Raw genomic sequence first — 21,806 nt, forward strand, 5'->3', positions numbered from 1 at the left:
GTGTCCATGGAAGTGTATCGCTTTTACCTCTGGGAAGGACTTTCAGTTACTTGTTTCTGTCGTCCATTGTGAGATCTGCCCTCCTGCGGAGTATTTTGCCGTGCCAAGAAAGAGGCTTCAGTTTACTTTTATGATTTGGAAAAATTCCTCATAATCTGGAAAACCTTTAAAATCTTTCATATGTCATCTTTTTTGCAGCAGATTCCTTATTAATCTTCCCACAGCCATTCTGGACTGAGTGTGTTGGTGAGAAGTTCTAGACCTCAATGACTGGTCAAGTCTGTTTGTACCAACACTCAGTGAGCACAAGATAACCATTTATAAATCAGGCATATCTTGCTTTTATGTTTGGTTTACATATTAAAAAGGCGGTATTTGGTCCTTGTAATGAAATACTTGCTGACTTGTTATATTTGTTGCTTAAAAACAAACAAAAGCAAGAAGATAAGGTCACCCTGTCGTGTACCTTTGTCTCCCCTCAGCATGACTTTGTTCTTATCCCAGATTGAAACCAAACTTTAATTCACTTGCAGATTTATTGTCTAGTTCATAGTTTATCATGATCTCTTTATTTTAGTCTCTTTTCTATCTGCTGCATGCCCACTTCACAGTTTAGTGATAATATCATCAAAATGTGATTTGTCGTAACCCTCATCAGTTCCACTTGGGGAAGATGTTTAGCCAAGAAAGAATTTTTAAATTTATATCTAGAATTAGATCTGAAGATTTTTGTAAAATTCACTTGACTCGCTGTCCACCAGTTTGATTGAGCATTTAGAGATGCTGCCGTTTCCTGTGTTCTATCACAATTAGAGACCTAAAAGCTGTTTTAGCATCTCACCTAAGCAAACAGACTGAGTTTATAAACCATAGTGTCAGTTTACTGGCTTACAGTTGGTATCATACTTCTGGGGTGACTGTGATGTTCATTTCATCAGTCCACATATTCCCACTATCTTCTGCTAGAATGTGCTTTGCTAATGAACTGAAAAGCCTCTTTCCTCAGCTGTCCATTTCCCTCTGAATATTACTGCATTGATAGAGTATAATTTCCCTATATGGCTCACCTTATTCCTTCTCATCCCCGGATTCTAATTTTAATACCTAATGTTTCCCCTTTGTCCTTTGTTTCATTTGCCTGATACCTGTTTCTTAGAAATTTGACATGCACATTATAGTCTAAGCTAAGAGAATCAGGGACATTTTATGATTTTCATTTTCCTCTGTGTCCCATTCTTTACTCTGTCTTCTGCGCATTCTGCTCTGATGTCCTCTGTTCCTCCTGCCCCTTCCTTTCCTTTATTCCTGTATCTCTGTCTACAGTCAGTCGCAGACGCTCGTACCTACATAGAGACACAAAGTGGTGGAGAGACAGGGAGTGTAAAGCGTGCCAGTTTAGAGCACATGTTCTGCAGTCAGACTTCCAGGGTTGGTATTACTTAGCTCTTTTACTTCCGGCCCTGACTTTGAGCAGGTTGTCTAACCTCAGTCTCTTGGTTTCCCTAACTGTAAAATACTGATAATAGTACATACTTCATGTGAGAATTCAGTGAGATGATCTGGAAGGGACTCAGAACAGGGCCTGCCAGTAGATGTTAGCCATCATCCTCATCAGTGATCTTTGGGAAGAGTTTCTCCCTTCATTTTCCCACTTTATTGTCTACTTATAAATCATTAAAGGCTATGTTTTTTTGTTTTATTTAAAATTTTTAACAGATAGTAAAGGATAGATCCCCTTGATAGGCTACTGGTATAAAGGTTTCAAAGCAGTTGTGTGTGCCTTTGGTTCTGTCTCAGTAACAAGTGCCTACTGATGGATTGACCCTTTTAAAATGCTAACTTTCAGCCTCTGTAAGAAGTGTTCCTTTTTATGCATACTTCTTTTCCCTCTATGAGCTTTAGGTAGAAAACCTAGCATTTAAGCTTTTTACTAGGAGATTCTCTTTTTAACACATGAGAATTCTTTTCAGAATTTTTATTTTAGTAATACAGTTTCTTTTCTACTTGGCTCCTTTTCAGGCAGATGTTCTCCTGGATCAGGAAACTTAAATTTGGAAGATTTGTATTTGTAATATACATAACTCCCTTCTTGTCAGTTGCTATCTGTGTGGATGTAGCTTTGATTGCCTGACAAGGGGAGAGGAAAGTGTTTTCTGTTGCTTTTTCAAGTCCCCAGTTGATTCTAGTGTGCATCCAGTGTTGAGTACAACTGGAGTTTAACCAAGTTGAATTTTAGTTGTAATCTTTCAGACTGAAAGTTACGTAGTAGTTCTTCCTTTTTTTTTAGGTACCAATGAGATAAAAGTTAAGAATCTAGAATTATCCACTTGGGGATCTAAAAGATGCTAAAAAACATCTAGTCGGACCCCCTGTTTTTATAGATGAGGAAGTTATAAGAACCCAGAAAAGATAGATACAAATCTGTCTGCCTCAGGTCTCCATTTCTTTCCAATATTCTATTTGATGCCTGTTCTCCTGATTTCTAAAACTCATTTTCTTAAAACCTTTGCAAAATGTGCTGGCCCCACACATTCTTCTGTTGCTCAGAAAGGCACACAGCTACTGCTTATTTATGATTTTAAAACGCAGCTGAATGCCAAGGAATCCTCTAGAGTGTACTCTTTACTTGAGTACACAGTTTGCTCCCTGTTTTCCTCATTTATTATTCATCTTGCATTTGGAACTGGTGGTTTTAGCTTCTAGATAAGACCTATCTAATAGAACTTTCTGTGGTCTTACAAGTGGTTTATGTATGTACTGTTCAATATGGTGGTTGGTAGCTACCAGCCACATGTGGCTATAGAACACTTAAAATGTGGCCAGTGGAACTTAGAAGCTGAATTAAAAATATTTTTGCAGTCAAGTGTTTTCACATATAATTTGCCACTTTATTTTTTTTATTGTGGTAAAATAAACAACATGAAATTTACCATCTTAATCCTTTTAAAGTATACAACCTAGTGGCACTAATTACATTCATAAAATTGTGCATCTACCACCACTGTCTATGTCCAAAACATTTTCATCACCCCAAACAGAAGCTGCACCCATTAAACAAAAACTTCCTAGTCCCTCTTACAGCCTCTCATACCTCTCTTCTGCTTTCTGTCTCTATGAATTTGTTTATTCTAAATATTTAATATTAAGTGGGCTCACACAATATTTGTGTTCTTGTGTCTGAATTATTTCACTTAGCATGTTTTCAGGGTTCATCCATATTGTAGCATGGATCAGAATTTCATTCTTTTTTATGACTGAATACTATTCCATTGTGTGGCTATACCGTGTTTTATTTATCCATTCATATGTTTATAGACACTTGGTAGTTTCCACCTTTTGGCTGTTGCGAATAGTGCTAGAGTGAACACTAACGTACAGGTACCTCTCTGAGTTCCTCCTCTCGCTTCTGTCGGCTGTGTATCTAGGAGTGGAATTGTTGGGTCATGAGGTTACTCTGTGTGTAACTTTCTGAGGAGCAGAGCAGTCATTGTTCCTCACAGCAGTTTCACCGTTTTACATGCCCACCAGTGATGTATGGGCAGTTTCTCCACATCTTCACCAGCAGTTGTTTCTTCCTTCCATCCCGCTTTTTAAAATTATAGCCATCCTAGAGATACCAAGTGCAATCTCTTTGTGGTTTTCATTTGCATTTCCTTAATGACTAATGATGTTGAGGATCTTTTCCTTTGTTTACTGTTGGTATGTCTTTGGAAAAATATTTGTTTGAGACCTTTACCCACCTTTTAATTGGGTTGTCTTTTTGTTGTTGAGTTTTAGGAGTTTTTTATATATTCTATATATTAAGCCTTCACCAGATATGTGATATGCAAATATTTTCTCCCATTTTGTGGGCTGCCTATTCATTTTTTAAAATAATATTGTTTGATGTACGAAAGTTTTTTTTATGAAGTTCCAACATATTTTTTCTTTTGTGTTCATGTTTTTGGTGTCATTTCTAAGAGTGTATTACCAAATTCAAGGTTGTGAAGATTTACTGCATTTTCTGCTAAGAATTTTTTGTGTGTATCTCCTATACTTAGGTTTCTAATTCATTTTGAGTTAATTTTTGTATGTGATGTGAGGTTGGGGTCCAGCTTTATACTTTTGCATATGGACATTCAGTTGTCCAGGACCATTTTTTGAAAATCATTTTTTTCTTCCATTGAATAGGTTTGGCACCCTTGTCAAAGATCAATTCTATTCCATTGGTCCATGTATCTACCCTTTTAGCAGTACCACACTGCTTTGATTATGGTAGCTTTATAGTCAGTCAGTCCTTCAACTTTGTTCTCATTTTCAAGATTGTTTTTTTGCGGGGGCACTTTGGCTCCCTTATAATTTTATATGAATTTGAGGATAGGCTTTAAACATGTCTGCAAAGAAGGCTGAATTTTATTTATTTATTATTTTTGACTGTGCTAGGTATTTGCTGCTGCACTGGCTTTTCTCTAGTTGCTGACAATGGGGGCTACTCTCTGTGTGTGGGGGCTTCTCGTTGCAGAGCCTGGACTCTGGGGCATACAGGCTTCAGTAGTTACTGCACATGGCCTAGTAGTTGTGGCTCCCGGGCAGGAGAGCACAAGCTTAATAGTTGTGGCACGTGGACTTGGTTGCTCTGCGGCATATTTCTTTCAGTGATGTTTTATAATTTTCAGTGGACAAGTTTTTTACCTCCTTAGTTAAATTTATTCTTAGGTATTTTCCTAGCATCTGTAAGATGCTATTTTAAATGGAATTGCTTTCTTAATTTTCTTTTTGATTTGTTCATTGTTGGTGTATAAAAAACTCAACTGATTTTTATTTGTTGATGATGTACCCTGCAACTTTGCACAGTTGAAAGCTGAGAACTCTGATAGCTTTCTTGTGGATTCTTTGGTTTTTCTACATGTAAGATCATGTCATCTGCAAATAGAGAGTTTACTTCTTCGTTTCCAGTTTAGATGCTTTTGTTTTTTTTTCTCTTATATAATTTCTCTAGTTAGAACTTCCAGCACGGGGTTGAAGAGCTGTAGTGAAAGTGGGCAGCTTTGTCCTCTTCTTATCCTTCAGTCTTTCACCACTGAGTATAATTTTAGCTCTGCATTTTTCATAAATACTCTTTATCATGGCAAGGAGTTCTATTCATAGTTTTATGAGTGATGGTCTGGATTTTAAATTTTATTAGATTTTATTTAGATTACATTTAAATTTAATCACCTGTGACTATTGATATTTTATGCAGTTTTAGATCTTTACAAGTCATCTTCCCACTCTGCTTTTTTCTCTCTCTTTTTTTCCTCTGTGATTAGTCTTCTTGATAGAATTTTCTTTTTAGGTCACATGGCTTGCAGGATCTTAGTTCCCCAACTATAGGGGATCGAACCCAGGCCCCAGCAGTGAAAGTGCAAGTCCTAACCACTGGACTCCAGGGAATTCCCAAGATTCCTTTGTTACTAGTTGTTAATAATCCTTAGCATTTCCCTAAAGAGATAAGATACACTAATTTTTGTCTTAAAGTTAATTATATTTAAGAATGGAGCCCTTCCTCATTAGTCTAGTTGACTAGGTGTATATATATAATATATATATATATATATATATATATATCGAGTGAACACACCTGAGCGAACTTTATATTAGAAGAGAGTGAGGACACAGAATGTGTTCTTCAGGTATAGTGCTAACTTATTTCAAAAGCCACTGGCTCTGAAAAGAGTAAGCCAGTTAGGAAATGTTACTACTAATGTTTAACAGTCTGCAGCCTAAGGAAGAGATTAGAGTTTCATAGCCCTATAACCTGTCAAATACTGTTTTCCCTTCCAGAAGTCTCAGCCTTGGCTCACTGTTGTTTTCCTTTTCTAGGTAATCAAATGAATTTCCTTCGTGTGTAAAACTTTTCTTTCCTTCTTTCATTTTTATAGAAATGGTACTCTTAAGACATTAACTAAGATAATGGGGTTTTTGCCATCAGCTTGCTGCCCTACTCCATAATGAATTTTCTCTGTATTAAATTTGCTCCTTAATTCTAGTTCATTTATTTCTTCTTTTGATTTTTTTTCAAACATTTTATGAACTACTTCAGACATACAAAAAGACTAGGAATAATAAATGAACATATGTGTAATATGTAGCCCAGATTACAAGATAAAATATTGCTAGCAGAGCCAAAACTTCTGGTATATCCCTTCCTGTCACATCTACCCCTCTCTTTCAGACGTTGGTTTCAAATAGCTTCTCATTAAAAACAACAACAACAGTTTTCCTTCAGACACTAAAAGCAAGTATCCTAATGTTGAAGAAGAAAAATATTAGGTTACTTCTTGCCTTTTCTTCTCTAACTTGAGATTATATTCCCCCATTTGAAAAGGCTGGAATTCTCAGGTTTCTCCACAAACCTAAAGCACCTTAAGAAATCTTCCTTGTATGACAGTGAAAATGACTATTTGATGACTGAGAAGAGAAGGAAGTAGGCTAAGTCCCATTCTAGTCCATCCTGTCTGTCACCAGAAGAATTTCCACAGGCCAGTGTTCCACCTTTGCCTCATGGATTTTTTTTAAAAGTGCAGCTAATAAGCGGTATCAAAATAGATAAATTAAAAGGACCATTTGTAGAACCTGAGACTACGGCTGCTTAAGAGCAGCAGTTTTAAAAAAATCCACGAGGCAAAGGTGGAATACTGGCCTCTGGAAATTCTTCTGGTGACAGACAGGATGGACTAGAATGGGACTTGGCCTACCTCTCGGTATCTTCAACTCTCTGGCCTACAGAAATCTCCTGGGAGTTGCCTGGAACACTTAGAAGTGAGTAGATTATCTCTCTTTCACTTTCTTCCAAATAACCCATTACCCTTAGGTTTTTTCCCTCACCTACTCATTCTGGCTACCTCTTACTTTTGTTACAGAGGACCTAAAGAGTAACCTTAGGCCTAAGTTGTTTAAGGAAGAATCAGGAAATTTATAATTAAAATTTTGACATTGTGATTATTACAATTTTATTTTATTTATTTTTATTACAGTTTTATAACACATTTTTAACTACCAGTAAAATAATCTGCTATCTAGGGAAAAACGGGGTTAAACGTGGTAAGAAGGATGGCTTGCTGTGGAAATAACTAATATGTCATAATGTGATAAGTTTTGCTTTGCTCTGCTTATATAGTTACTTGAAGTTCCTTCTGGCCTTAACTGCCTGGACAAATTATAGTGGCCTTACAGTAGCTGGTATTATTGGAAGACTGACCTGTATTTCAATGGATTTGCCAGCTCTTGGAGAACCAATGGTGATTTCTTCTGAAGTTTGCAGCTTTGACTTTCTTGATGCAAGTGCTTTTAGCTACTAAGTAGGTTTTTATTTTGCACTGTGTTTACTAATCTCCTAAGTATCGACTGTCATGCTGTACCAACTCTGTTTATCTGTACCCCTTATATGCTGTCATCGCACTGTATTTGTGTACTCTTTATAGTGTAAGCATTTAAGTTGAGCGTTTGCATATGAAATGAAGCAACTTTTCATACCTTTTTTTGTATATATATAGACTTCCCACTAGAGTAGTCATTCTAGATTTTTGAGGGCAAGACAGAGGGGTGGAGCTGCTTTGAAAAGTCTTATTACAGGAAGACCGTTCAAGTTAATATTTGTTGAGCTATTCAGTGGAAGGTGCTAAAGATAAGATGGTACCTGTCCTCCAAAGTACAATGATCATACTTAGCAGAACGTGAGTTATAGGAGTCGTTTGAATGAATTGTCTGTTCTCTGCTTATAAAACAAGACAGAGTGATGCAGATACTATAATAGAGTATAAATAAGTTATGGAGAAGAAGCAGAGATTAATTCAAGCTCGAGATACCCAGGAAGACTTCATGGCAGAGTTCTTGTTTGAGCAGGCCTTTTGAAAAGTAAGTAAGGAGAGAAAAGGTTTGGTAGGAGGGGAGAATGGAGGGTATTGCTGTTTGTGACTTGAAGTTGAGAATTCAGGGCTTTACTTTATTCTTCAGCCCTGAGATTGTTTCTTACTGGCTGAGGTGGGAAAAGGACATGGGGTCCCCCAGATCATGACCACTGTGACCAGTAGGAGTGGCTTACTTTTCAGGGTGAAGGTAAGACTCTTGAGAAAGCCACAGCCCAGAGTCTTCCTCAGTGGGGGCATAAAACTTGACTCTTTAAAGTAGTTCAGTTTTTTCCCTCAGTATTGAAATTTTAGCCTCCAGAACTCATTGATTTTTTCCCCCTGCAAAGAATAAAATTCTCTCCTATTCTTTTTTTTCTAATTTAATTTTTATTTTATATTGGAGTATAGTTGATTTATAATGTTATTCTCTACTGTTCTTAATTCAGAAGTAACTTCTGTGAGTGGGCTCCTCTGTCCATGGGATTCTCCAGGCAAGAATACTGGAGTGGGTAGCCATTCCCTCCTCCAGGGGATTTTCCTGACCCAGGGATCAAACCTGTGTCTCCTGCATTGCCGGCAGATTCTTTATCATCTGAGCCACCACAGAAGCCCTTCTGTGAGTGGACTTGATTTTAATTTATTTTTTTATAGAACATATTGTTTGGGTCTGGGATAGGACTCTAAAAACTTTTACTTAAAGGGCCACCTGGTAAATATTTTAGGCTTTGGGAACCATACAGTTTCTGTTGTAACCGCCCAGTTCTCCCACATAAGGTGAAAGTAGCCATAGACAGTCCATAAACAAATGGGCAGGGTTGTGTTCCAGTACAGCTTTATTTTCAAAACAGACAGCAGATTGAGGTTTGCTGACTCTTGTCTAGAATTTTCTTGCATTTAAGCCAATTTCATATCTGGAGGGGAGAAAAGAATAGGGCAAGCTATTATTGCGTAATCAATTCCTGTAACTCCGGCAACTATGGCTCACAGTGGCCATTATCTTTTACACTGTGCTGCCTTCATATTTCTAATCATAAACAGAAGTCTTTTCTTCCCTTCTCCCTCCTCTCCATCCTGCTGTACCTTCTCAAATATTTTGAGTGCTCAGCATGTAGCAGATGAGAGTCTGAGCACTGGGGACGAGTGGTGAACAGGCAGAGTAGCCCCTCTCTCAGGTCAGTAGGGGTGACAGACAGTAAGCAAACAAAGCAGCTATGGATTGTGAGGAGCTCAAGCGTTGTGCCGAGATGGAGGGTGACCAGGAAGGCAGTGCCTCTTCTGTAGCGTAGGGGAAGCTTCTCTGAGGAAGTGAAGGTTAAGCTGAGGCCCGAAGTTGAGAACGAGCTAATCCTGCAAAACCTGACGGGTTTTTTTATGACAAGAGTCAGGAGATCGTCATCCTCTCTTCCTTTTCCCTCTGAATATCAGTATAGACATGGATAACATTCAAGTTTCCATAAAAAAAATACTGAGAGCTATTTTACAAGATTTTTTTTTCTCCTTTTAGCTTTTTAGGCAAGGCTAAAAGCAGAATAAGTGGAAAGTTTCTGATTTCTGGTCAGTACATGCACATGCATAGTGAGTATGCATAGAAGAGTTGGCGACAGAGTAAAGGCTTGGGTGTTGTGGCCTATTATGAAGAGCTCTGGGGGGGTGTGAGGTTTGTCAGCGCATTTATGTAAGGTCGAAGCCTTACGTTCTGTGTTACTGCCGCACTCCTGAAGGACCTGTGCTGCAGTGGGGTGGTGGGGCCCTCTGCTGGCCACTGTCGCTCACAGACCCCTGCCTGCCACAGCCAGGAGAGGTTCTCGGGAGGGCATCCCAACTGGTTAGGCCCTGGGACCTTTGCAGGTCGTGCAGCCTGTCATGTTACAGGCGCCCTGGGTCACGCCTTAGAGGAGTGTTCACAGGTAGGCTTGTGTATATCCCTCACTCCTGTGCTCTCTGCTGCTTTCTTCTCTGTGGCCCTCTGCTGACTCGTGTCCTTTGCTTGACTGGCTGCTGGTGCTTCGGTGGAAGGGAAGGAGGTAGGTGTGGGCTGAGCGTATGGACTGAGTGCTGCTTTTATGTTTTCACCTGCTGTCTTTGGCAGCTAAGTACCCAGCCACAGCTGCTTAACTCTACTGACAGGGGATGTTGACAGATGCACAAAATAAATACAAGTCGGGTATGTGTGTGGTAGCTTTTGAAACTTTGTACAGGAGGAGCATGTTCTACTTGAAGTGACCGTCCTGCAGAAACCTTGACCTAGATGAATTCACCATTTTGGCTTGGTTTGGGGTTTTAAGTTTTTGTTATTGGGGTATTTTGTTTGTTTGTTTTGTTTGCTTTTCATTTTTATTTTGTCCCAACATTTTCCTTTATAGTCCACCATTAGATATTGATCAGTTGAAGCTCATTTTAAGACTCGTTGGAACCCCAGGGGCTGAGCTTTTGAAGAAAATCTCCTCAGAGTCTGTGAGTTGATGCCTTGATTGTAATTATCTGCCCTGCTGGGGAGCCTCTGCCACTTCCCTTCTGTCAGTCTGTACTTTGACCTGGGTATGTTTGTAAGCACATGTGCCCTTTGTGTGCTGACTCCAGGGTGAGGTGTGTGTGTACGTGTACCTGCCTGCTCACATGCATGAGTGTGTTTTGTTTTCTCTCTCTCTCTCTGGGTACAGTACTAGAGCATGGGAGCTTGTGTTGGGCAGTACGATCACAGTAAGTGAGATCTGAGATTCTGATTCATTCCAGGAGATGGAAAATTTGTTGTCTCCATTCTCCAGCCCTGACATCATCTTTCTCAAAGTTTCACTCAAGGGTTCCTTTCACTTTTTTGGTTAGTATTTATCCTCAAAGCATGAGCTTTACCGTGTATCAGTCTGGCTTTATCACGAAAAGAATGAAGAGTGCGTTGCCTGCACTCTCTTGCCCTTTTCCAGAAGTTACTTGCTTTTTATTGCTTTAGAATAGACAACGTGTACATCCTGTGTGAGGTGTCTGTCCTCCACAGGGGTCTGTGTCTACCCCGTCTCCAGACCATCAGAGGTAACATCCCCACTCCTGACACCTCAGATCCACAGGATGAGGGTTGTAAATCCTTCTCCCACAGCCTGCCTGTGTAATTACAAGTTTGAGTACCCTGAGAAAAAGCTTTGGAGCTAATGCCTTCCTGCTTCTAAGGAGGCATTTAGAGGGAAGCCATGGGAATGTGACTCTGGCTTACTTTGGCTCCTACTGTTGGTCATTTTCTTGGGCCACAGACGTGAGAGAAATGAGGAAAGCCCAGTCTTTCTCCCGTTGCCCATCTGTCTGCTGCCAGGCAGTTGGATAAAAGGGAAAAAGAGCTGTGAGGCCAGGTTACAGTGCTGCCTCCTGGGTTCTCCTCCCAGCGTTTCTGACTGAAGGATTCCTTTGCCCTGTTGGAAAGCCTGCTGGGTAGCCAGAGGCAGGCTTTTCATTTGTTTCACTGATTTAAGATGAGGAAGCCAAAGCACAGGGAGACTGGGACTTGCCCAAGTCACGCACCACGTCACTTGGCAGAGCCGAGTTTATATCCCAGATGTTCTGATAGCATGTCCTAGACCTTAATCTCATGCGATTGCACACTGTTTTGAAAGTCATTGTCAGAGTTATTGACCAGAGTGTCAGCCAGAAGGAGTGTTTTCTTTTTGCTTTTTGAAATGCAGGAGCTGGATTGGAATGAATCAAAGAAGAGATGAGATGATGCTTAGAGAGGATGGTGCCTTTTTGTTTTAAATGCTTTTGCTTAGAAAGATTGTCTAATAGGACATGGGGGCAAGGGAGTAGGGTGGAGCTCAGTTTATTACTGAATAGCCTCATGAGATGGAGATAGCAAATGCATCCTCTGTCTGGGGATGGCCACTAGCAGCTCTTTCTCAGTCTTCTCACCCACCCTTAGCCATCTGCCCTATAGATATGTGCTGTTAGTCAGAAGAAAAAGGGTGGGTATAAAATGATAATATTTACCTGTTGTAAACATTTTTTTTAATTGCCTGCCCTAATAATGAAATGTATTTATGTGAAATAGAGTGCATCATACATTTCAACATCTCTCACATAGAGTTGAGCTTAATAAAATTGAGTATCAGAATACAGAAGTTAAATAACATTGCACTGAGTATAGGAATAAGAAAATGTGTTTTTTTCCCTTACGGTGAGTGCACAAAAACTAAACATTGAAAAGAGTAGACAAGATTAATTTGATGTTAGTAATACTGCTCAAGTACCAGTTTATCTTAGAAGCATGTGATGTGTGAAACATGATGTCTAAATAGCAAAGCCAAGTGAGTAAAATTGTTTAAAGCTTTTCAACATGAAAAGAAAAACGTATTAGTGAAGGAATGTAGTAAACCGAGAAAGCCAATAGCTATTTTCCTTACTCCTGAAAAGTAGTGAAGTGATGCCATTATTATTGATTGATGGAATTCAGTCAATAAATACAAGAACATTCTGAGTAAGAGAGTATAGTAATAGTTGGACTGACTGAGAATAAATTAGAATGTGCTATAAGAAACAGGGTAAATGAGTCATGATGGATGTCCAGAGAATATTTTTTGGTTGGTGACCCAATACCTATAGTAATCAGTGAAAGGACAAAAATAAAAAATAAATCATATGAAGAAAACAAAAGCCCTTTCACTGACTCACTCTCCAAATTTTTGCTGAAAATATTTCCTTCCTGAACTCCTGACAAAAAGGGGATATAATAACCTATTTGACTAAAGAAGATAAAAAAAAAAACCAAAAACACGGAAATGTACAGACCAAGTTATTGTTCACAGAAAAGAAGAGAAAGGTGGCAGGATTTCAGCGTTTTAAAACACAGCTGATATTACTATTGCTGGCTTAGTTAGTGACCCCCTTTTGTTTCTTTCTCTTAGCATGCAGAGTACTGTTTGTTATGTAATTTGTTTAGAGGTAAACCTGAATTTATTGAGAATGTTAGAAGAACTTCACACCATCTTTTGGATTTGCTGGCCTGTCTTTGGGCCAGGGAGCATGAGAGGCAGGGTGGAGCCATGGCTCCAGCTCTTTCCTAACAGCCAGCCTTAAACATGTGTTTGTAGTAATCTGACCACTAAGGAATTTAAGTTCTGAGGATGAGCTCAACTGGAAAGATCATTGAGAGAAGCCACAAAGAAGTGAAATTATTTGATTACGGTACTTACTGAAAATGGTGCTAGAGAAGGAGGGAATTAATAAATACCAAGAAAGGGGATATGAAAAGGTTTTTATTGTGCTGAGGATTTTAAAAATCCCACCACTCAGTTCCTGTGCTTGTGTTAAAATTAATTGGCCAGCTAAAAGAGAGAAGCTGAGAGTGCAGAGTACCTATGTCCGCATGCATTGGGAAAACCTCAGAGTTCTGCCTTTGTCAGATCAGATACTCAGTGTTTTGCCAGCTTCCTCCCAGATATTTTTCAAGCGAAGTCAGTCTGTTCACCTGTTAAAGAGACTTGTGGGAGAAATCATTGTGGCATGCTGTAATACCGTCGGCAGCTGTGACTTCTGTTTTGTCTCTGCTGTTAGCTTCTCATTTTCCCCCCACTTCCCCTTCACTTACACTGTGTGTTTGTGGCATGTATTTTAAATGTATCACTAACTACTGTCTTTAAAGCTTGGCCTTGCGTGTCAACACACATACCACCTTGGTCTTACATTAAGGAGGGGTGGTATTTTAGAGAATCACCAGAACCTGTGCCACAGAAATTTAACCTGTACCTGAAATGGTTACATTGGACATTTTATTTTGTCTGAAGTTGGATCAAAATGTTCTGAATCCTCTTCATTTACCCCACAAGCAAACAGGTTGTGGCCATCAGTACTTGGAAACAGTTCTCTGGCTGGCATCCCGGGTCAAGGGGCAGTCTCTTTCCAGGGAGCGTAAATATTTCATGTTAAAGATCATGCTAAAACCAAAAAAAAGTTTTTCTTCTCCACTTGGCCCATCACTGGCTCCATGGCTACTAACTCTCATGCCATTCACGGATGCATGCTTTCACATGCAGCCTTGGGCCCTGACCTGGGGTGGGTGGGGTGGGTGGGAGTAGATTTTTTGTTTGGGGGTGGCTTTTTGGCCTTTTCTAAAACTTTTTGAGTTGAAAGTTATTTTTTGCACTGTATGCTTAACAATGCCCTTGACTAGGCATCTTAAGATATTAACCAGCTTCAGCAGATTATGCGTCTGACGGGGACTCCCCCTGCTTATCTCATTAACAGGATGCCAAGCCATGAGGTGAGAACACATTGACTGTTGAGGAGTATCTAATTCAGAAGGCCACATTCGCATTTTATTGCCACTGTATAACCAACACAGATTGTAACGTCACTGAATGTTTGCATGCGCCTCTAGGGCGACTAAGGCAATGACTATGTGCTATTACAAGACTTGACGTTTGGGATTAAAATGTCACCCAGTCCTGTGAATGGAGAATATGATTTATAGGCTTGTACATAGAAAATGATGTTATTTATGAATTTAGTGCTCAAGAGGAGGTTTGTGTTTTCCTAAGGTCCTATGCCTACAGTCAGGGTATGCTACCATCGAATAATTTTTGATTGGAGGTGTATTAACTGAAGGCCATTAGCACATTTTCCTATTTATCCATTTTCTTAATGACCAAAACAAGAGCCTTTATTTTAAAACACCTATAAAATATCTAATGCTGAAAAGTTCTATATTTAAAATAAAATATGCAAATAATGTAGAAAACTAGGAACACTTAGAGAGGGTTAGGTGCCTTTTTTTTTTTTTACCAATGCTTGACTACTTAACCTAAGCCTACTTTTACCATCAGAGGTGACTGGGGCACTTCTTTGTAAGATGTCCTTAATCTTTTTGGGAATCAGGTTAGCCACATGGCTTTATTCAGGTAGTCTTTTTATTTATCTTATTAGAGGTAAGACTGTTCTATGTATGACATGGTCTCTCTCACCTCTGTTTTCCCTTTCTTCTCTTATCTACATGCTCACGTAGGAAGGGATAACAGGCTTGTCAATAATTCAATTCCTAGAGCTTTCTTTTCAAATTGAAAAGATTCTCAGCTGCTTCTCAAAGTGGGCCTCTCCTGTTAGCTCTGCATGCAGTGTTTAAGAAGGTGAAGTTATTAAGAGGAACAAACTACTGTGTATAAAAGAAAGCTATAAGGATAGGAAATATAGCATAACTCTACATGGAATATAATTTCTAAAAAGTTTGAATCACTGTTACAGACCTTAAACTAATACTACATATATTAATATTAGTGATCTAATTTTTATATATATGTAAATTTTTAAAAATTTAAAAAGAAGGTGAAGTTGCCCTAGCAGCTAGAATTTTTTCTGATCTTTTTATGTGTGTGTATATTTTTGCCTTTATTTAGAGCTATCAGCCCTTGAGGGTATTTTAGCACCTTGAGTTCCTTAGAATAAAGTCCAGAAATTATCAAGTTGAAACATCCTTAGAAAATGAGAGCAGGCTTTCCTTTCTAAAGGCAACAGTGGTAACAGCTGATGTTTATTTGAGCTCTCCCTCTGAACCCAAGTATGGTGCTAAGGAGGGTATTGGTTTGTTATCACAAGTCCTCTCTCCTGCCCTTTGAGGTTGGCACTATTGTTAATCCCACTTTATAGATGAAGAGCTCAAGACTTAAAAGAGAGTAAGTAATTCAAGTCTGTCCCACCCCAAGAACCAAACATTATAAAATCTGAATTTGTATATAAATGTTCTTTTGTGTCAAAATTTTAGTTGGAAGCTCTCTCACTAGTTTTATCTTGCTTGAGTATCATGATAACCATATGATATAGGCAAGCCAAATACTAATATCTAATAGTAATATTAATATTTTAAAGATGAGGTCATTGATACACTAGTTAAGACTTGCCCAAGAAGATGTATCTTATAAGTGGTAGGGGAAAGATTTCTGCCTAAGCTGTGTAACTTATAATCCGCTATTCTTTATTATGTTTATTAAGTTGGTTTAGTATTTTTTTAAAATGTGTTTGAACCTCTTAGCATAATATAAAGCTTATGTTTATTTCCTTGTTACCAAAAATATTTTGCTAACAAGGTTTAATACTGACATCCTTTTAATATACTGAGAGTCCCTGATAAGATCAGCTCATCAAAAGATGGTTGATCTTAGACTTTCTTTGGGAACACTAAACCCTATGCCAACTTCAGCTAAGGAAGACTGTCTCAGGAAGGGCTACTTCTCAGGAATCTTGGCCTCATTGTTTTAAACTTCTGATCATGTGACCAGAATGCTAATGAATGGGAACGTAGCTGGTTAGCACTTTTGTTTACTTGAAATTTAACTGTGTTAGAGCAGGAATAAATGAAGATGATGATGGTAAATAAGAAGGTTAGGATGGCGGGAGAGAGAAGTCTGTGATGAATATCAACAACATTCATAAACATTGAAGCTAGCAGACTTTGTCAGTTAACACTTGCTCTATGACAGGACCAGGAATCTTTGAGAGCAGTAAAAATATTGAACAAAGCCATTTTGAAAACCCTTTGTTTTGCAGGCAAGAAACTACATTCAGTCTTTGACGCAGATGCCGAAGATGAACTTTGCAAATGTATTTATTGGTGCCAATCCCTTGGGTAAGTTGACTGTATCCTCGTCTTATGGATATTGAGTTGGCTGTGACATAAGTTAGGGATCCTTTTGACTAAATATGTACTGTTAATTAAATCTCAGAAGGTGATAAATAATGCTATGTTATCCATGTTTGTACTGTCAGGTTGTTTATCTCATGACATGCTTATATCATTTAAATTATGATCACAGAATTTGATGGGGGAAATAAGCGGGAACAGTGAAGAAAGGAAAGAAAGTAATGGGAACGCTGGGAGAAGAGACCGAGGGACACAGAAGGAAGAGAAACAGAGGAAAGCCTGTAACTTGGTCATCACTGCTGCTGTTTTGCGGTGTCACCACTGAGGCTGGAAACAACCAAAGCACAGAGTGTGGTTAGCGACCCCACCCCGGTGCACCCTGCAGTGTGGCCCACTCTGCCTGCAGCTCCCCAGTGCTACAGATCCTGTCATCCTCACGTCCTTTTCCCTTCCCCTGTCCTCTTTTGCCTTCAGACACCTAACCATTCTCTCTTCTTTGTGAAGCTTTAAAGAATGGCTCTGTCTTCCTTCCTGTCACCTCCATTTCCAGGGGCTTTGGCAAAGGGACGGACCGTGGCAGCTGCAGGAAGTGTGCTACCTTGGCTGAAAAGGAGTTGCTTTGTTCCTTAAAACTGGGGGCTGTTGTGTACTTCTTTTGGTCCCCAAAAGTGGCATTTGCCTGAGGTTCTAATCCCCTGACTCTAGGAAAAGATGGGGGACAGTGCTATCCAAAGAAAGGCTATCCAAATCAAAGAACATTCAAACTACTGTATAGTTGAGCTCATTTCACATGCTAGCAAGGTTATGGTCAAAATCATTCAAGCTAGGCTTCAGCAGTACGTGAGCTAAGAACTTCTAGATGGACAAGCTGAGTTCAGAAAACACACAGAGGAACCCGAGATCAAATTGCCAACATTCATTGGACCATGGAGAAAGCAAGAGGATTCCAGAAAAACATGTACTTTCTACTTTATTGACTATGCTAAAGCCTCTTGGACTGTGTGGATCACAACAAACCATGGAAAATTCTTAAAGAGATGGGAATACCAGACCACCTTACCTGTCTCCTGAGAAACCTGTATGCGAGTCAGGAAGCAACAGTTAGAACCAGACATGGAACAAATGACTGGTTCAAAATTAGGGAGTATGACAATGCGGTATATTGTCACTCTGCTCATTTAATTACATGCAGAGTACATTGTGCAAAATGCCAGGCTGGATGAGTCATAAGCTGGAATCAAAGATTGCCCAGAGAAATAATCAACAACCTCAGACATGCAGATGTTGCCACTCTAATGGCAGAAAGTGAAGAGGAACTAAAGAGCCTCTTGATGAGGGTGAAAGAAGAGGGTGAAAAAGCTGGCTTGAAACTCAGCATTCAAAAGACTAAGATCATGGCATCCTGTCCCATCACTTCCTGGCAGATAGGAGTGGAAACAGTGGCAGATTTTATTTTCTTGAGCTCCAAAATCACTGCAGACAGTGGCTGCAGCCATGAAATTAAAAGATGCTTACTCCTTAGAAGGACAGCTGTGACAAACCTAGACACCATATTAAAAAGCAGAGACGTCACTTTGCCAACAAAGGTCCGTATAGTCAAAGCTATGGTTTTTCCAGTAGTCAGGTACGGATGTGAGAGTTGGACTATAAAGAAAGCTGAGCGCCAAAGAATTGATGCTTTTGAACTGTGGTGTTGGAGAAGACTCTTGAGAGTCCCTTGGACTGCAAGGAGATCCAAGCAGTCCATCCTAAAGGAAATCAGTCCTGAATACTCATTGGAAGGACTGATGCTGAAGCTCCAATATTTTGGCCACCTGATGCGAAGAACCAACTCATATGGAAAAGCCCCTGATATTGGGACAGATTGAAGGCCAAAGGAAAAGGCAGCAGAGAATGAGATTGTTAGACAGCATCACCGACTGAATGGACATGAACTTGAGCAAACTCCAGGAGGTAGTGGAGGACAGAGGAGTCTGACCTGCTCCTGTCACAGTCGGACACAACTTAGGGATTGAACAACAGCAACAACAGAAAAATCAGACACGGCCCTCCCTGTGACTAGAGTGGAGCAACGCTGTGATAATAATACGATCAACCTTCTTCTTTTTCTGAAGTTGTATCTTAGTAGTGTGTTTTTAAATCTCGGTTTCAGTCATTCCTCTGCTTAAGGGTCCCAGCAGCTGTGCTTCGGGTTTAGTTTCATCCTTCTGAGAGCTGACGACAGCCTCTTCAGAAGTTGGAGTGAAGGCTAAGTGGCTTTACCTTTCTAAGTACTTCATCCACAGTGATTGCTTGAGAGCGGTTTAGTGTTGCTATGATAATTCTTACAATAGCAGAGATGCTCATGCTCTCTGAAGTGTTGAGCTTGTCGGCCTTGGAGATGGAGAATGTGTCAGGTCTCAGCTGGATCACGCTTACGTCTAAGAATAAATCCACGGACTCATCAGGGGTATACAGAATTCTGCCAGGGTTGGTTTGGGTTTGCATCTGCCCTGGTTTGCTCTCACTGGCTTTGTATGATTTATTTATACTGTATTATCTAGTTCAAGGGTCTGTGAGAACCTCTCTTTGAGTCATTAAGGACTGTAGGATATTAGGAAATTATGTTGTAAGCTGGTAGCTTCCTTGTCTTTAATTCTGTTATGAATTTTTTCATCATCTCAGCTCATGTTTTAGACATGGCAGTGCTCACTGTTTGATTTCCTGATGGTTGGCTCAAAGCGATTTGTTCATTCATTCTTCCAGGGAAGGGGGATATGTGTGTCTCGGCAGTTTATTGGGGTCACTTCCATCCTGATAAGCATCCCCCTTCTCTGGGATCGTGACATTTGATCATTCAAAAAAACTGGATACCACTTAGCACTGTAGACGGCAAGTGAGCTGAAGGAGGCTTTGGGCCACCTGCTGCCCAGCACTGCAGCTCTCAGTATTTACACAGATTCTGCCAGTCCACTGCCAGATGCTGACATCGTATAAAGAGTCTCTTCTTACAGGCAGAACAAACTCGTGCCCAGCATGTTAACCCAGCAGGAATACACCAACAGTGTAAATGTTGACAGCCCTTTTTTGTCCGTCACTGACTTCATGTTTCACCATTATTCTCAAAACATGAAGTAAAACTTAAGTTGCTGTTTGATGCGTGTGTATTTGTATCTGTCAGGATTTTAGAGGAATCTTTTTCTTAACCTTGATCTTATTTATCAAGGTGTTGTTTATAAGGACATAGTTCATTTTACCCTGGGGTGGCAAAGACTCGATCATATGATCGAGACAGCACCTGATGAGGTTATTGTTTCTAAGAAGAAAATATATGTCTAGGCAATTTTCTGAGTGCTTTAAGGTGTAAACTTATGAACTTGACACATAAATATTCCCTTTGTTACTGTATTCCTTGGAAACCCACATTTCTCTTTTGGAAGAAATTCAACTCTGGAATTGAGCCTGAAGGATGGGATTCTTTTACAACCTCCAGTGTACGCAGTGTGGATCTCTTCAGGAAAAGGACCCCCCCCCCGCCCCTCACCTGCCTTCACTACCCATCCCTGCGCCCTCCCACATTTAAAGAACAATCAATAATTTGCAAGGCCACAAATGCCTTTGCTTCACAAAAGTGATAACTGTGGTCATTTATTATTTGTCCTCCCAGGTGCTACCATTCTGAAACTCAAAACATCATCATTTATAAGAATTAGACGGGGGAAAAAACCCACGGTTCTGTGACCCCCCAGCTAATGAAATAGTTGCTGGGAAGGAAAATCAATGGATGCTGAAAGCTATAAGTGAAGAAACTGATACTCACCTAGTGCTGACAGGGTACTTGCTTAAAGCAAAAAAGAAACAGCTTAACCCAGTGATCAAATTTAGTGTCATTATTAATGGGACAGATGGCCCTATGTGCCATTAAGTACACAGCATCACCTATGAAATATTTTTGCCAAAAATGTTTAACCCGGTTCTTACCAAATTTTAGATTGACCAGGGTTTTCAGGAAATACAGGGGACAGAGGAAAACAAGGGTACGGATACATGATAGCACAGGACGGTTTTGTGGGGGAGTCTTTTCAGGTCAAAGTTAGGAAAAATAAGGGCTAGAGGTGGGGGCGGTTATTCCAGAACTAGAAGAGACTAAGGAAACTCAACAAAATGAAATGCATGGGCCTTAATTGGATCCTGGTTTGAACAAGTTACTAGATATAAAAAACAACTTTAAGATAACTGAAGAAAACTTAACATGACCTGGATTTTAGGTGATGTTTGGGGATTATATATTTGTCAGATGTAATAACAGTTTTATGATTGTATAGGAAGCTATCTTTATGGTGGAATATTTAGAGGTAAAAATGCATGTCTGTAATTTTATTTTAAAATGATTCAGCAAAATATGTATATATAGATAAAGATATAAAGTAAATAAAATATAAGTAATATATCTCAGAGCAGAAACTTTGGAGAATTCTTTGGGTATGAAGGACGGAAACTCTGTGTTTGCTTAATAAAGCATAAATTTTGGTAATGTGTTAAAAACTCTTCATTTTTCCTTCCCATCTGTGGTATTGACAGCTGTCGACCTGCTGGAGAAGATGCTTGTATTGGACTCAGATAAGAGAATTACAGCAGCACAAGCCCTTGCACATGCCTACTTTGCCCAGTACCACGATCCTGATGATGAACCAGTGGCTGATCCTTACGATCAGTCTTTTGAAAGCAGGGACCTCCTTATAGACGAATGGAAAAGTAAGTCATAGCAGGATGAACATCTAGCTTTTTGAGAACCTAGATTTAAAAATCTTTCCTAGGTGAGCCACTAACCAAAAGCTGTGAGGGTGGGGGTAGTTTTTTCTGGTTATATCCAACTCATTAAAACTTGCAGTGAGGGTCTCTTCCGTGGAATGAGTATGTTCCTCTGTTGTAGATGATGCCTGTCTGGACCTTTGAGATGCTTCTGTCTGGTCTGATTTTGTGCACAGCCCCTTACGTCTGCATAGAGCTTTGAGGTTCTCAGAATTTCTGCATTTATACCACCTCTTTGAGCTAAGTAGGGAATAGGGAATTTTTACAGCTTTACAAACAATAGAACTTTACAAACAATGAAGAGCATTTATATCTTATCTCTTAGCTTAGGCCTAGTTAAGGATACAGCCAGAAATGGAACCCAGGTCTCCTAGACCCAGTCTCATATTCTCTTCATAAAACACAAATCCAGAACTTGAGTCAAATCCCAAAGCCAGGATAATCTGTTGCTGTAGCATCTGTTCCCTTATGGCTCACCTGGTAAAAGATCCGCCTGCAACGCGGGAGATGTGGGTTCATTCCCTGGGTTGGGAAGATCC

The 21,806-nt window shown here is 39.7% G+C and overlaps 1 protein-coding gene across 3 annotated transcripts in view; it reads left to right on the top strand.

Annotated features, from left to right (window-relative positions):
• Window positions 1–21,806, top strand: part of MAPK14 (mitogen-activated protein kinase 14) — a 74,178-nt gene that overhangs the window by 49,582 nt on the left and 2,790 nt on the right. Inside the window, exons 9-11 of one of the 3 annotated variants that reach the window (XM_043449312.1) lie at window positions 14,027–14,106; window positions 16,383–16,461; window positions 21,037–21,210. In XM_043449312.1, coding sequence (XP_043305247.1) covers window positions 14,027–14,106; window positions 16,383–16,461; window positions 21,037–21,210 — 333 coding nt within the window. Of the gene's footprint in view, window positions 1–10,242; window positions 10,323–14,026; window positions 14,107–16,382; window positions 16,462–21,036; window positions 21,211–21,806 lie in introns of those variants that run through there. The other 2 variants (XM_043449311.1, XM_043449313.1) reach the window with 2 other exon arrangements.

The sequence above is a fragment of the Cervus canadensis genome, chromosome 28 (genome assembly GCF_019320065.1).
Source record: "Cervus canadensis isolate Bull #8, Minnesota chromosome 28, ASM1932006v1, whole genome shotgun sequence".
NCBI lineage: Eukaryota > Metazoa > Chordata > Mammalia > Artiodactyla > Cervidae > Cervus > Cervus canadensis.